The sequence below is a fragment of the Tamandua tetradactyla genome, chromosome 6, assembly GCF_023851605.1.
Source record: "Tamandua tetradactyla isolate mTamTet1 chromosome 6, mTamTet1.pri, whole genome shotgun sequence".
NCBI lineage: Eukaryota > Metazoa > Chordata > Mammalia > Pilosa > Myrmecophagidae > Tamandua > Tamandua tetradactyla.
The window spans coordinates 174540574-174556614 of record NC_135332.1 but is presented as its reverse complement, the minus strand read 5'-3'; the positions used below and the strand labels follow the sequence as shown (position 1 = coordinate 174556614).

General features: G+C 44.3%; 1 protein-coding gene across 3 annotated transcripts in view; it reads left to right on the top strand.

Annotated features, from left to right (window-relative positions):
* ASAP1 (ArfGAP with SH3 domain, ankyrin repeat and PH domain 1) overlaps positions 1-16041 on the top strand; it is a 401437-nt gene that overhangs the window by 32214 nt on the left and 353182 nt on the right. For 2 of the 3 annotated variants that reach the window (XM_077167668.1, XM_077167667.1), the window contains exon 2: positions 5177-5262. In XM_077167668.1, the coding sequence (XP_077023783.1) occupies positions 5204-5262 (59 nt within the window). In that variant the 5' untranslated portion in view covers positions 5177-5203. Of the gene's footprint in view, positions 1-5176; positions 5263-16041 lie in introns of those variants that run through there. The other variant, XM_077167671.1, reaches the window with a different exon arrangement.

Below are 16041 nucleotides of genomic sequence, written 5' to 3'. Positions count from 1 at the left end.
TATGGTTCCATGGGTGAGTTGAGGTTTGAATGATACAGGCTGGGCTGGGCTGGCCCAGGCTAGACTTATGATTGAGTTCAGATCTTCTCCACGTGCCTTCATTTTGGGGTCCAGACTTCATGAAGGCAGCGGCAGGTTGGGGCCTGGTGAGACCTGCTCCTTCATGGCAAACCGCAGGGGTGCAGGAGAGATGGACTTGGGACCAGCACACTGTTACTGCCATCCACATTCCACTGGCTAAAGCAAGAAGGGTTAAATCCAACATCCACTGGGGCAGGAGAATGAACACTATCCACATGTGGGAAGTACTATGAAGTCACATGCCAGAGGGAGTGAATATATAATTCACATCCAGGCTGGGGAGTGAAGAATTAGTGGGGAATGATCTGTCTTAGCTGGCCTAATTGGGTGAAACAAGGAAAAGAAAGTTGAGGAATGGGCTGGGAGAGGCATTGACTATCCAGGCAACAAAGCTTTATTTTTCTTTGACATGTACTGCCTAAATAGGGGTTGGAAGGTAATAGTATAGGAAAATCAGAAAGGAGGCTGGCTCTCCATAGACAACAGAGCTGTTACTATAGGATTCACAGGCTCCAACCTGTAGAGATGACACTTCAGTGGCTCAGGGAGTTTGGGCCAAATTTCCTTATCATGTCTGTGAAAAGCAGCATGATCTTGTTGTCTCCAAAATTTTACTCATGAAGAATTAATAAGGGCTGTGGAGTTAGGATGGACTGATTCAAGCTATTTCCAAAGCACTGTGAGATCCCATCCAATTTTTTAAAAGTTGTTTTTTTACAGGTTATTAAAATATATTTAATCCATCATAAAATCTACTTACTTAAAGTATACAGTTCGTTGGATTTTAGTATATTCGTAGAGTTGAGGGACCATCACCACTATCCAAACTTTAGAACATTTTGATCAGTTTTGTTCACTCCCCATTCTCCTCTCTCCCATGTCCTAGTCCTTGGCAACCCCTGATCTGCTTCCTGTTTATGGATTTGCCTAGTCTAGATAGTTAAATGGAATCATATAATATGTGGCCTTTTGTCTCTGACTTCTTTCACTTAGTGTAATGTTTCAAGGTCCATCCATATCATAACATGTCTATCAGAACTTCATTCCTTTTTACAGCTGACTGCTATTCCATTGTAGGGATAAACCACATTTTGCTGATCTATTCATCAAGTTACTGGACCATTTTACATTCCTACCAGCAGTGTATGAGGATTCTGGTTTCTCTGTATTCTTGCCGACACTTATTTTCAGTCTTTGATTATAGCTATCCTGGTGGGTGTAGAATGGAATCTCAATGTGATTTTGATTACAGTTTCAATGACTATGATGTTGAGCATTGTGGGAGTTAGAGTCAGTTGTCACCTTGATCAGGTGAAGGCACCTAGTTCTGTTGCTGTGGACATGAGCCAATGGTATGTGAACCTCACCTGTTTCTGATTACATCTGCAGTTGGCTAGGAGGCATGCCTGCTGCAGTGAATGAAGTTTGACTTAATTGGCTGGTGCTTAAATGAGAGAGCACAATGTAGCAGAGCCCAAGCAGCTCAGCATACTTCATCTCAGCACTCGCAGCTCAGCCCAGGCCTTTGGAGATGCAGAAAGGAATCACCCCAGGGAAAGTTGTTGGAACCCAGAGGCCTGGAGAGAAGGCCAGCAGAGACCATCCTGTGCCTTCCCACGTAAGAAAGAACCTCAATTGAAAGTTGGCTGCCTTTCCTCTGAAGAACTAACAAAACAAATCCCCTTTTATTAAAAGCCAATCCGTCTCTAGTGTATTGCATTCTGGCAGCTAGCAAACTAGAACAAGCATCTTTTCATGTACTTATTAGCCATGATATTTTCAGTGGAAAAATATCTATTCAGATTCTCTGTGCATTTTTTAATTGGATATTTGTCCTTTTATTGCTCAGTTATTGGAATTCATACATTCTAGATGCAGATCCCTTATCAAATATTTGACTTGCAAATATTTTCTCTCCTTTGGTGGGTTGTCCCCACTTTCTTGGTGGTATCCTTTGAGGCATAAAAAGTAACATTTTGATGAAGACCAATTCATCAGCCTTTCCTTCGCTTGCTTATGCTTTTGATGTTATATCTGGGAAACCATTGTCTAATCTAAGGTCACAAAATCTACTCCCATGTTTTCTTCTCAGATTTTTATAGGTTTAGTTCTTATATTTAGGTGTCTGAACTATTTTGAGTTGATTTTTGTATATGGTACAAGGTAGGGATTCAGTAGCATTCTTTTGCATGTGGATGCCCATTTGTACCAGCACCATTTGTACAAAGATTATTCTTCCTTCATTAAATTATCTTGGTACCCTTATTGAAGTCAATTAACTGTAAATCTAAAGGTCATTTTCTGGGCTCTTAGTTGTGTTCCATTGGTGTATATGTCTCTCTTCATGCCAGTTCCACACTGTCTTGGTTACTGAAGCTGTGTAGTAGGCTTTGAATTTGGGAACTGTGAATCCTCCAACTTTGTTCTTCTTTTATAAGATTGTTTGGGCTATTCTCAGTCCTTTCTTGCATTTCCATAGGAATTTTAGGATAAGCTTGTCAATTCCCCATCTCATTTAAACGTGTGATTCAAGGCTTAGGAAAAGTCAATCACTGTTGGCATTGGAGTTTGAAGCAAGTGGTTCGACATTTATTTAATGAATATTTATAATATTATTTTTGCTGGTCACTGTGTAGTCAGCGTTGGGGAAGCACCAGTGAGCAAATCCATACACTTTCTGCACTCACAGCTCATAATCAAATCAGTGAATAGATATTGATCGGTCTTCACATTAATGAGTGTATAATTATAAATGGAGGTAGATTCTGTAGCCCAATCCGAAGGATCAGGAAGTGTTTCCCAGAGGAAGTGACCTTAAGGAATCATTGGAGATGTCAAGGAGTGTGCGTGAGGAAGCCTTCCGGGCAGAGGGGAGCAGGGGGCAAATGACCTGTAGCAGACGGATGGTAATGGCTTCCAGTGTGCGTGACCTTGGGAGGGCAGGAGCTGGACCATATTAAACAAGTGGTGTTTTTATCCTAAATCATGGGAAGCCCTTGGAGGGATTTAAGCTGAGGGTGGACTGGCATGACATCAGATTTGTGTTTTACTAATTTCATCCTGTATATCAAATGATTGTAAGGTTTGGACTTCATTTGGAGCAAGATTTTTTTTTAATGTTAATTTTTTTTTAACATTGATGAGATTCCTGAAAATTTGAACAAGGGATATTTGATGATATCAAGGAATTATCTTCTTTTTAGATGTGCTAATGGTATTGTTTTAATACATACATATATATGTATGGTTTTTTTTGGTGCATGGGCCAGGAATTGAACCCAGGTCTCCTGCATGGCAGGCGAGCATTCTACTACTGAGCCACCCATGCACCCTTAGTCTATTTTGTATATAAAATAATTTATTTTATAGATTTTAAAGTTTTATTGTATTTTTAAAAGATGCTGTATTTTAGAGATACACATATTATGATATTTATGACTAATGATAAGATGCCTAAGATTTGTTTTAGAATAATAATGTGGGGGAAAAGGACTGGGGCGTGGATGGGTAGGGTTGATTAATGGTTGATGGTGGTTGGAGCAGACTTGAGCAGTGGGTTGACAATGACTGGAGCTGGGTAGAGCTACACAGGGTGCATGATACTTGTCTCAGTTTTCCCGGCTGCTATGGCAAATAGCACCCAATGGGTGGACTTACACAAAGAGAATTTACTGGCTCATGGTTTTGAGGCCAGGAGAAGTCCAAAAATCAAGGCGCCAGCAAAGCAATGCTTTCCACCGAGTTCTATGACATTCTGGTGCTGGCTGCTGGTGGGTGTCCTGGGGGGTGGGGAGGTTCCCTTGTGGTGTCCCTGCCTCGTGCCACCCCCGGCCACTCCCTCTCTGCTCCTGTGTCTGCTCCTCTGGTTCCCGCCGACGTCCTGCTTCTGGCTCCTGCCTGTGACATCATCTGATGATGTCGGAATTTCTTCTTCTTTTAAAGGTCTCCAGTAATCTGGATTAAGTCCACCCTCTTTCACCTGGGCCACGTTGTAGCTAAAGTAACATCTTTAAGAGATCCCTCCGACAGTGGGTTCATAGCCCCAGGAATGCAAATCAGGACCACGTGTCATGGGGTGCATTATTCAGTCTCCCACAATCACTCTTCTCTGTTTTTGTGTATTTGCAGTTTTTCCATAACAAAAAGTTTTAAAACGAGATTATTCTGGCTTCAGTGTGGGAAACCAGATTTCAGAGGGGGCAGTGATGAGGGGAGACCAGTTAGGAGTGGACGTGCTGTGGCCCAGGTGAGAGTGGTGGAGGCTGGCCCAGAGAGGTGTCAGTGGGGACGGAGAGACATGGGTAGCCTGGGAGAGCTCTAGAAGGTAAGCTGGCCGGGACTCGGGAGCGAGCTGAGGTGGAGGGGAAGGAAGATGTTGGGGTTAAGAATGTCTCCCCGATTCTGATCCCAGATGGATGGAGATGTCACCCAGAGCTTGGGTCACTGGAGAAGGACCAAGTAGATCCCTTGGCTTTCTTGTTTTCTCCCCATCCTCTGCTTTTCCCCTCCCTTGCACGAATATTGAAGCAGTTCCCTTATGTAAGGCCTTTTATCCCAGACTTCCTGCACTTTGTGCACTTAGCAATTAATTAAGCTTTGGTAATGCATGAATTAATTAAAATCCTCTTTTGGGTTCAGAAGGGGCTGTCCTGAACTATGTATGTTCATCTGTGTCTGCTTCCTTCCTGGGCTGATTTCCTGAGGGAACACCTCTGTTTTCCTGTGGGCACACAGCTGCAGGTGTCTGTCTGTCTGTGTGTCTGTCTGTAGCTCCTCAGCACACTTTAATTTCATGTTTAGAATCCTAGGTCTAGGGAAGTTAATGACTTGCAAATTGCTCTCCAACGTAGAGCTAGAAATAGAACGCAAGGATTCCTGAGCAGAGAGCTTCCGCGATGGAGGTGCCGGCCTAGCAGTGAGGAGCTGAGATAGTGTTTCGTGGTGGTTTTGTTTCCTGTTCCTGCATGCCACTCTGGTACAGGAGCTCTTGTAACGCGGACGCTGGCTTCCACGTGAAGTCCCTGCTGCTGTGAGATGGTGTCCTCTGCCGGTCCTGCTGGGTGACTCTTGTCCCCTTTCTTCCTGCCCCATGCAGGTAATTTTCTGATGTGACGGCTGAGACATGAGATCTTCAGCCTCCAGGCTCTCCAGCTTTTCGTCGAGAGATTCGCTATGGAATCGGTGAGTGTGCTACAGCCCATCCTGTCCAGAGAGCCCGGCCTGGAAACGTGGAGGGGCTCTTTGGGGGCAGGGCGGGAGGTTGAAATGTGAAATTTGGTCAAACACAAGCTCTGGGGAATCTGACAGTGACACCGCCGGTGTAAATGTCTCTGGCATTGTAGAGCTGCAGACTTTTCAAAGTGATTTATATTACATTTTATGTCACATTATGCCACATTTCCATCTCCTTCCTCTGGAAGGAGGACGGCAGGGTGCTGGTACCAGAAAGTATTGAGAAAAGTCAAAACAAAAGCAACAACAATAACAGGTGCCATTTTTGCTGAACCCGCCATGACCTGGGCTCTTTGGAAACATTATTTCATTCAGTCTACCCAACAGTCCTTTTGGGTAGAAATTATTATAGATATAGAACTTGCCTATTTGGGTTTGAAGCCAGTTTTTCCTGACTCCAAGACCCCTGCCTTTTTCTTCTATGCTGGATTGCCCATTTGTAAGACATGATGTGGCCCATTTTGCAGCTGGGAAAATGGAGGCCTGGGGTAGGCCACGTTCTGGAGAGGCCTAAAGAGTCTGACCTGAGCGGGTAAAGGTCTGTTAGAGGTTGATAAGAAATTAGACTGGACAAGAAGAGCCGTGGAAACCAGGTAGCACAGGAATCGTGACACGAGTTGACCTGCTGTGCGTCCTTTCTGAAAAGTCAGCTTGGGCAGTGTGAAGAGCAGGGGTTTGGAGTCAAATGGATGAAGTGGCTGGACTGTGGCCCTGTCCCCAGCTTGCAGTGTGACCTCGGGCAAGTTACTGACTTCTCAGTCTTTTCCTGTCTATAAAAGGAAGTAATAATATTTATGTTTTATGGTTTTTAGTCTTTATGTTTCAGGTTTTTGGTGCAGATTAGGAAAAAAAGATAGGCAATAAAGTGTCTTGCGTAAAATAAGTACTTAGACCTTGTAATTATTTCAATTTCTAGGCTGAAAATAGTTTCTAGGGATGATGACATAAGCAAAGTATCCTGAATGGGTGAGGGAGGCAAGAGCCTGAAGGCAGGGAGGCAAGCTGAGCGGCTTCTGATGTGACCTGGACAGGCTGTGACAAGGGATTACTTCCACCCTCCAGGGTAAAATGAAACTTTGCTGCTTGTCTTCACAGAACCTTATAACTGTGAATACCTCTTTTGATTTATTACCTAAGGATTCGTTAGGTGTAACCTTTGGCGATCCAGTGCTTATTACTTCTGGTCCAGGAACTAGGCGAGGGGGCTTGGGATACAAAGGGGTGGACGGCAGGCGCAGCTCCTGCCCTCGTGGGGCTTTCTGTCTACCAGAAAAGGGAGCGGGTCTTGGTCTTACAGGGTGTCACCCCTTACAGGGTGCTGGCCGCTGGTGAGGCTCAGTGCAGATGCTGTGGGTCTGCTGGGGGACGTGTCACCTAACCCAGCCATGCAGGTCCTTATTGCCGGAGGTCACCTGCGAGCCCTCTCGGCTGATGCTTTCCGTAGGGGGCGTGTTCTCCCGCCGCAGGTAGGCTGGCCTCCGGAGGGCTGCAGCAGAAAACCTAAAGCGGGTCCCTGGTCCCTCCCTGCTCATCGGCACTGAGAAGGGTCAGTTTTCTTTTTGTCCTATGTCGCTGTGACAGTTGTCTGTCACCCACACCTCGTACTCCATGGGGTAGGCAAGTGCTGGAGCTTGTGAGTTCGGTTGAAAAGAAGGGACTTCAGGAGTAGGGACTGGCTGCATTTATCAAGATGAAAGTACAGGGACTTCTTATTTTGTTTGTTGGGTTATTAAAGTCAATTAGTGAATGAGCCCATAACCTACAACCATACAGTTTCTATCCCTGGGAAAGCTCAAACCCAGGGAAATAAAGAACAGATCCCGTTTCCTTTTATCACCCCAAATACCACTTGGAGGGGAGCCTGGAAGCGGGAGCTGACTTGAATTCCAAGCCAGCAGTGGAAACCAGCTGGCCCTATCTTCAGGGTTTTTCTCCAAATGTAAAAATGACCTAAACGTTGTACCCTCCTAAACCGAGTCCCTGAGAAACCTCAGTGACTGCCCCTCCCTCTCTCTGCCTTTCCATATGCCCTGTCATTATCGTGCCGCCAGTTGTCAGGCCAAATTGAATTTCCCTGAGCTCAGCTGACACCCCTTTTTGGCCGCAGGGCAGGGGTCAGGAATGGCTGCTGTGTGCATGGCAAATATGTTCCTTGAGCTGCACACAGAAGTGCTGACCTCTCACCTCCAAGCTGCATTTCTAACATTGTTGGAGGGATTGGAAAACTTGAGGATTGCTGGATGTAAAAGAAAAATGTGTTTTAGGAAAGTAGCATTCACGTTCCAATGTACAAGCCCTTTCACTGTAGTTGAGGCTGTTTACAGTTCAGCTGATTTCCTTAGCATCAGCCATTCCTCAGATACCCGAAGGAAGAAAGATTGGATCCAGGCTGAGAATTGGGAGATTAGGATCCTGGTCTTATTCCCATCCCTCCCCCCTTCCCTTCTTCTTTCTCTTCTTCCGTCACAGGTTATTAAGCACCTACCGTGTGCCAGGCCCTGTGCCAACTCCCGGAGAAATGGGTGAATAAGACTCATTGCAAAGTCTCCCTGACATCTCAGTAACTTACCCATTTTTAAAACTTCATCTTACTGCAGATGTTTGGTGAGCACACCCGGTTTGCTCCAGTCTCTTAGTAGAGATAAAAGTCATAGCTCCTTGTACTGTGTTTAAACTTCACTCGTTTTTTTTTTCACTCTCTGCCTTAGCAAACCCTTTCTGAGCACCTACTATGTGCCAGGGACTGCTGGGGCTGCTGGGACGGCTAATGAACACGTGTTGTGCCTCGATACTCCCGGAGCCTGCTTGCTGGCGGGCTGGGGTGTCATGGCCTTGCCTTTCTTTCCTCTTCATCTCTGCCTCTGACGTGTAAGTTCCTTGACGCAGACACTCTGTGTGTTGATTTGAGTGAGTGTTTCTGGATTTCTTGCCCAGGAAGGGAGGCAGCTGTTTCCCTTGCGCCTGGGCAGAGGGATTCTTGCCTGTTCCCTGAGCGGTGGAGAGGACTCCCTCCTGCTGCTTCCCGAAGATTTGTTCTTGGAGTGGTGGTGGATGGTTGGGATGCCTGGCGGGCCCCGTCCCTGCCCCGGCTGTGTGGGTGTGGGTGCCCTCTTCTCCACTACGCCCCCCACGTCTCGGCTGCACCTCCCCTGGGATCTGGGGAGCTGCAGGTGGGGCCTCCCCGAGCTGTGGCGAGGGGGCATGGGCCTGATGCCTGGCGGATGGGACTTCTCCAGGAGACGGCTGCCGGCCCCCCTTGTACATGCCCCCCAGTAGGGACTGTCTAGTGCTGAGCACTGAGTTGCACTGGTAATATTACCAATGCATTGGTAATGGTAATATTTCCCCATTACCCCTCCTAAGGCAATAATTTTGGAAATACAGGAAAATACCCCTAGCAAAAGGATATCCTTTGCAGCATCATTGAAAAGGGTCATCAGTTGCAGACAATATAAAAACCTGTCCCCCAATAGGGTGATGAGTTAACGAATTAGGGTAAAACATTGCAAAACAATGCATCCACTAAAAAGACACTGCTTTTTTTAAAACATTTTTTTTATTGTGAAATAAAACATATATACCAAAAAGGTGATAAATTTCATAGTACATTTTAACAGGTAGTTTTAGAACAAATTTGTAAGTATGGTGCAGGTAACAGTTCTCCCATTTCAGGTGTTTCCTTCTAGCTGCTCCAGGACACTGGAGACTAAAAAGAAATATCAGTATTGATTCAGCAGTCATACTCATTTGTTAAATCCTGTCTTCTCTGATACAATTCTTCCTTCCCCTTTGATCTTTCTCTCAGCTTTAGGGATATTTGGGCAATGGCTGTTCTAACTTCCTCATGTGGAAAGGGGGTGTCGACATATTAGGGGGCAGGAAGATGCAGCTGGTTGATGCTGTTGGCGAGACGGGGGGCTCTGGGTTTCAGGGCTTCTCAGGCACAGGAACCATCTGGAGGTTTTAGGTTTCTGAAAAATAAACTTAGCGAGTGAAACTTTTATAGAATCCATGAACACTTTTTTGTGTGTGTGTGCTGGATGGCAGGGTCACATTTCATTATTTTTCTATGTGAGTATCCCATTATTGCAGCACCATTTGTTGAATTTTTTGTTTGTTTCTTTTTGCTTGTTTGGTTGTTTGTTTCTTTTTGTTGGCGGGGGAGAGGGCATTGTCCAGGAATCGAACCTGGCAGGCGAGAATTCTACCACTGAACTATCCCACGTGGCAGGCGAGAATTCTACCACTGAACTATCCCACCTGGCAGGTGAGAATTCTACCACTGAACTATCCCACGTGGCAGGTGAGAATTCTACCACTGAACTATCCCACCTGGCAGGTGAGAATTCTACCACTGAACTATCCCACGTGGCAGGTGAGAATTCTACCACTGAGCTATCCCACGTGGCAGGTGAGAATTCTACCACTGAGCTATCCCACGTGGCAGGTGAGAATTCTACCACTGAACTATCCCACGTGGCAGGTGAGAATTCTACCACTGAACTATCCTTGTACCCCCATGAGCATTTTTTAAAGTTATGAAAAAATGCTCATGATATAAATGTCATGTAAAGAAGACTGAAAGTTTTATTTTAGAGAAAGTGACTTAATTTCTCTGTGCCTCAGTTTCCTCATCTGTAAATTGGAGATAGTAACAATACCTTCCTCAAACATAGGATTGTTTTAAGAATTAAATGGGATAAGACTTTTGAAATACATGATTAGCACCTGGCACATTTTAGGTTCTCCCTAAATGCTAATTATTACTGTTTATTATTTATCATATGATCTAAATCATATCCAAAATAGTCACAGAAGAATATTTGGAATAAGTAACACACGTGTGAACACACAGCTTTTCCCTTTTAGATATCTTATTCCGGAAATTAATTCTGTCCCTTACTCAGCAAACATTAATTGAGCAGCCCGCTGTATCAGGTGCTCTGCTGGCTCAGGGGACTGTGGGGTTCATCTTAGGAGTGTGTATGAGAATCCCTTTTGGGACCTTTTTAAAAACACAAATGCTTGTTGCTGCCGATTCAGGAGATGAGTGGTGGGCCCCAGGCATCTGCATTCCTAAAAAAAAATCACCCCGGATTTTGATTTTCAGGGTTGACTTAGGGCATGGTCCCTCCCCTCAAGGAGTCTGGAAACCAGATGAGAAGGGGCAAGTAACCACATGGAAAGATAAATCATAAGATAAGGCATCAGATGATGGGAGCTGAGCAAGTACAATAGATTAGGTTGGGGGCACCCAACTCCAGCTTCCCTGCAGAACTCTGTGAAAATCAGTATCTCCTTGGCTCCACCCCAGGCTTATGGAATCAGCGCCTCCCAGGGGGAAGGCCTTCAGGGTCCCAGGGCTCAGGTGAACGAGGCTGTTGGTGAGGAGTCTAAGTGGTGGAGAAATTCAGGAGAACCCCGAGGGTCTCCTGGCCTGGGATTGTCACAGAAGCCCCCTCTCAAGGGGTGAGATGAGAGCCAGGTCAGGCGTTTGACAAAGCTTCCTCGACTTTGCATCCCCTTCCTCCTGCCTCCAGCACCGACCCTGGATGGGGCAGCATAGATTTGGAACCAGGGTTTCTCCAAAGCCATTCTTACTGGCCGTGAGGATTGGTGTGTTTCCTCTGGCGTGCCGCAGAGGCAGTCATTCTCAGGTTTTCACTGCATGGATGTCCTGTGGGCAGTTAAATAATTTCTAGGTGTTTATTTAAGCCCAAGGCTCTGAGGTCAGAGACCTAAATAATACACACGTGTCTCTGCCTGAGGCACTAAGGGAGGAGCAAAGAGGCAGACATGTAAACAGGCCATTTCAGTGCAGGATGAGAGACATAGTAATATCTCCTTAGGTAGATTACGATGCTTTGACTGCAGTTAAGAGTAGTAGCAAATGTTGACTGAGTTTAGTGCCTGGTGTGAAACACGTGAGGCCCACCTTTCAAGCATATAAAAAGTCCTAGAATATTTGGCTGGAAGGGACTTTTCTCGGATGAGTGAAATTTTCCACATCTGTTGTATCCAGTACAGGTAGCTTCTAGCCATTAGTGGCTGTTGGACACTTAAAATGTGCCTATGCTACTGAGAAAATGAATTTTAAAATTTTATTTCATTTGAATGAATTGATATTTATATAGAAGTTAGCCACGGTGGCAAGTGGCCATTGCATTGGACAGAACAGAAATAGAGATCATCCTTGTGTGGTTGTCCAGTTTGAATTTGTTTGGGGATTATCTGGAGAGCTAGTTGAAAAGCAGATTCCCAGGCCCTAGGTCTAGGGTTTCTGATTCCGTAAGTTTGTAGTGGGGTTAAGGAATCTGCATTTTAACAACCACCAGGGGTGATTCTAATGGAGGTACAGTTTGTGAAATGCCAAGTCCTTTGATTTTCAAATTGTATCCTTGGAATATTTTCTTCAAGTGAAAGTGTCAGAAAGAGTTTGGTGTATAATACAGATAAGAGCAGAGCTACTCTGGTTTAAATAGGCCTGGGACTCAAACCTGCATTTACATGGGGACCACACTGTACCCTCCCCAGCAGAGGAACTGGGGTTTTCTTGTAGCATAACTTGTACAACCCTGTTCTCATACAGCCTCATCACTTTATTAATCTGAAGCCTTGTGAAATGCAAAATGAGATTTGGTTTTCTAATGACAGGAAGCATGCCAGAACCAATGTAAATCCAACAACTACTTCTGGAAATGGGAGCTGAAGCAGAAGCACAATTAGTGCATCTGTGGACCCTTTTTCCCTTGCACTGAATGTTAAGCAGCCATCTCGGTAGCACATGGAGGGATTGCAGAGGAGCACAGGCTCTGTCTACTGTGGATGTGAATCCAGTGCCATACCTGGACCTTATGGTCCTTGACATTTGTCCTCATCTGCAAAATGGGTATCACAGTATCTGTTGCATGAGATACAACATATAAGACCCAGTGCCTGACACTTGGTGTGAGCTGTTATAATGACAACAACCTAATAACGGTGATAATGACTAACGCTTACTGAGTCATTATCTGGAACCCGGCACCTTCACTCTTGTAAGTACTTGCTATTCATTCACTCCTTTAATCTTTATAACAGCCCTGTGAGGTAGATATTTGTGCTGTTTTGAAATTGTTACATACCCCAGAAAAGCCATGTTTTCTTTCCCAATCCAATCTTGTGGCTGCAGGCCTATAGTTTGGGGTGGGAACTTTGATTAGAGTGTTTCTATGGAGATGTGATACACCCCAGTTGTGGGTTTGACCTTTGATTGGGTTGTTTCCATGGAGATGTGATATATTCAGTTGTGGGTGTGATCTTTTAATTAGATGGAGATGTGACTCTGCCCATTCAAGGTGAGTCTTGATTAGTTTCCTGGAGTCCTTTAAAAGGGGAAGTATTTTGGAGAGATCCCGGAACCAACATAGACACAGACATTTGGAAATGCTTTGGAGTGCCGACAGAGAGAGCAGATGCCTAGACATAGATGTTTGGAGATGTAAAGCCCAGTAGACATCACCATGTGCCTTCCCATGAGATGTTAAGCAAACCAGAACTCAGAATTTTGCCCTGGAGAAGCTAAGTAAAGGCCCACAAATGCTCAGAGAGGAAACCACTGGAATCAGAAGCTGGAAGCAGTGGAACCAGGAACAAGGACCAGCAGATGCCAGCCACGTGCCTTCCCATATGACAGACATTGGCCTTTCTTGAGTCAAAGTATCTGTCTCTGGATGCCTTAGTTTGGACCTCTTTTATGGCCTTAGAGCTGTAAACTTGTAATTTAATAAATCCTCTATATAAAGCCAACCCATTTCTGGTATATTGCATTCTGACAGCATTAGCAAACTAAAACAGTATAATTGTTATTTCCATTGTAAAGACAAGCTGAGACCCAGGGAAGTCTGGAAAGTTGTTTAAGGTCACATGGCTGGTAAATGGCGGAACTTAACTCGGTTGCAGAGAGTCTGGCTCTGAAGCCTGTTCTTTTTCTCAGTGTTATTCCCCAAACTCTAAGGAAAATCTTCCCAAATGAGATTTTTGTTGCTCTCTTCCCCCATGACTCTAAAGCTCAAAGCTTCACAATTGTCCTACAGGTTGCCTCTGCGTCCAGGCAACTGACCCACTGACCACTCCCTCCCTTCTTCAAGCTCTCTTCTCTTTTGGCCTCCATGTCTCTGTGCCTACTTGGATTTCTTCTTGTGACTCAGCCCCTTTTTTTTTTTTTTTTTAATTTTTTTATTAATCAAAAAAAAGAAAAGAAATTAACACAACATTTAGAAATCATTCCATTGTACACATGCACTCAGTAATTCTTAGTATCATCACATAGATGTATGATCATCATTTCTTAGTACATTTGCATCGATTTAGGAAAAGAACTAGCAAAACAGCAGAAAAAGATATAGAATGTTAATATAGAGAAGAGAATTAAAATAATAATACTAATAAAAAAAAATATATATAAAAAGGAAAAAGGAAAAAAACAAAAACAAAAGATACAAACACACAAACAAACAAACAAAAAACCATATTTCAGGTGCAGCTTCATTCAGTGTTCCAACATAGTTACATTACGCTTAGGTATTATTGTGCTGTCCATCTTTGAGTTTTGTATCTAGTCCTGTTGCACATTCTGTATCCCTTCAGCTCCAATTACCCATTATCTTACCCTGTTTCTAACTCCTGCTGGTCTCTGTTACCAATGATATATTCCAAGCTGATTCTCGAATGTCAGTTCACATCAGTGGGACCATACAGTATTTGTCCTTTAGTTTTGGGCTAGACTCACTCAGCATAATGTTCTCTAGGTCCATCCATGTTATTACATGCTTCATAAGTTTAGTCTGTCTTAAAGCTGCATAATATTCCATCATAGGTATACGCCACAGTTTGTTTAGCCACTCTTCTGTTGATGGACATTTTGGCTGTTTCCATCTCTTTGCAATTGTAGATAATGCTGCTATAAACACTGGTGTGCAAATGTCCATCTGTGTCTTTGCCCTTAAGTCCCTTGAGTAGATACCTAGCAGTGGTATTGCTGGGTCGTAATCCATTCTGCCATTCTATGTCTTTTGATTGGGAAATTCAGTCCATTAACTTTTAGTGTTATTACTGTTTGGATAATATTTTCCTCTACCATTTTGGCTTTTGTATTATATATATCATATCTGATTTTCCTTCTTTCTACACTTTACTCCATACCTCTCTCTTCTGTCTTTTCGTATCTGACTCTAGTGCTCCCTTTAGTATTTCTTGCAGAGCTGGTCTCTTGGTCACAAATTCTCTCAGTGACTTTTTGTCTATAAATGTTTTAATTTCTCCTTCATTTTTGAAGGACAATTTTGCTGGATATAGGAGTCTTGGTTGGTAGTTTTTCTCTTTTAGTAATTTAAATATATCATCCCACTGTCTTCTAGCTTCCATGGTTTCTGCTGAGAAATCTACACATAGTCTTATTGGGTTTCCCTTGTATGTGACAGATTGTTTTTCTCTTGCTGCTTTCAAGATCCTCTCTTTCTCTTTGACCTCTGACATTCTAACTAGTAAGTGTTTTGGAGAACGCCTATTTGGGTCTATTTTCTTTGGGGTGCGCTGCACTTCTTGGATCTGTATATTTAGGTCTTTCATAAGAGTTGGGAAATTTTCAGTGATAATTTCTTCCATTAGTTTTTCTCCTCCTTTTCCCTTCTCTTCTCCTTCTGGGACACCCACAACACGTATATTTGTGCGCTTCATATTGTCATTCAGTTCCCTGATTCCCTGCTCAAGTTTTTCCATTCTTTTCCCTATAGTTTCTGTTTCTTTTTGGAATTCAGATGTTCCATCCTCCAGTTCACTGATTGTAGCTTCTGTCTCTTTAGATCTACCATTGTAGGTATCCATTGTTTTTTCCATTTTTTCTTCTTTGTCCTTCACTCCCATAAGTTCTGTGATTTGTTTTTTCAGATTTTCTATTTCTTCTTTTTGTTCAGCCCATGTCTTCTTCATGTCCTCCCTCAATTTATTGATTTGGTTTTTGAAGAGTTTTTCCATTTCTGTTCGTATATTCAGCATTAGTTGTCTCAGCTCCTGTATCTCATTTGAACTATTGGTTTGTTCCTTTGACTGGGCCATATCTTCAATTTTCCGAGCATCATCCATTATTTTCTGCTGGTGTCTGGGCATTTGATCAGATTTCCCTGGGTGTGGGACCCAGCTGGTTGAAAGGTTTTTCTGTGGAATCTCTGGGCTCTGTTTTTCTTTTCCTGCCCAGTAGGTGGTGCTTGTGGCGGTCGTCTGTCGGCCCGGGAAACCGCGCGTGGAGGCGGGGGTCGCTGGCTGCCACAGCTTGGGGGAGTGCCAGTCCAAATTGCCCAGCTGGCCTTAGACGCCAAGCGTGACGGGAGGGCCCCGCTATCCAACGTTCCCAGTCAGACCGGGGAGCCACGTACGTGGAGGGGACCCCAGTTGCCAGCCGCCCTGGCTGGGAAAACGTGCGCCCCTCGGGTATCTCACCGCAGCGGATTCTCCCTGCCCATTCAGCCGCTCCAGAATGGGGTACGCTGTCTTTTTGGTCTCTGTCGTGGTTCTGGGAGCTGTTTCGTATTGTTTCTGTTTCTTTAGTTGCTTTTCTGGAGGAGGAACTAAGACCCGCGCGTCTTACTAAGCCACCATCTTCTCCGGAAGTGACTCAGCCCCTTTTGCAGTCTTTCAGTAGGATACCTCTTGTTCCACCAACCGTGGAATGTTTTGTGTCCTCTTGTCTCT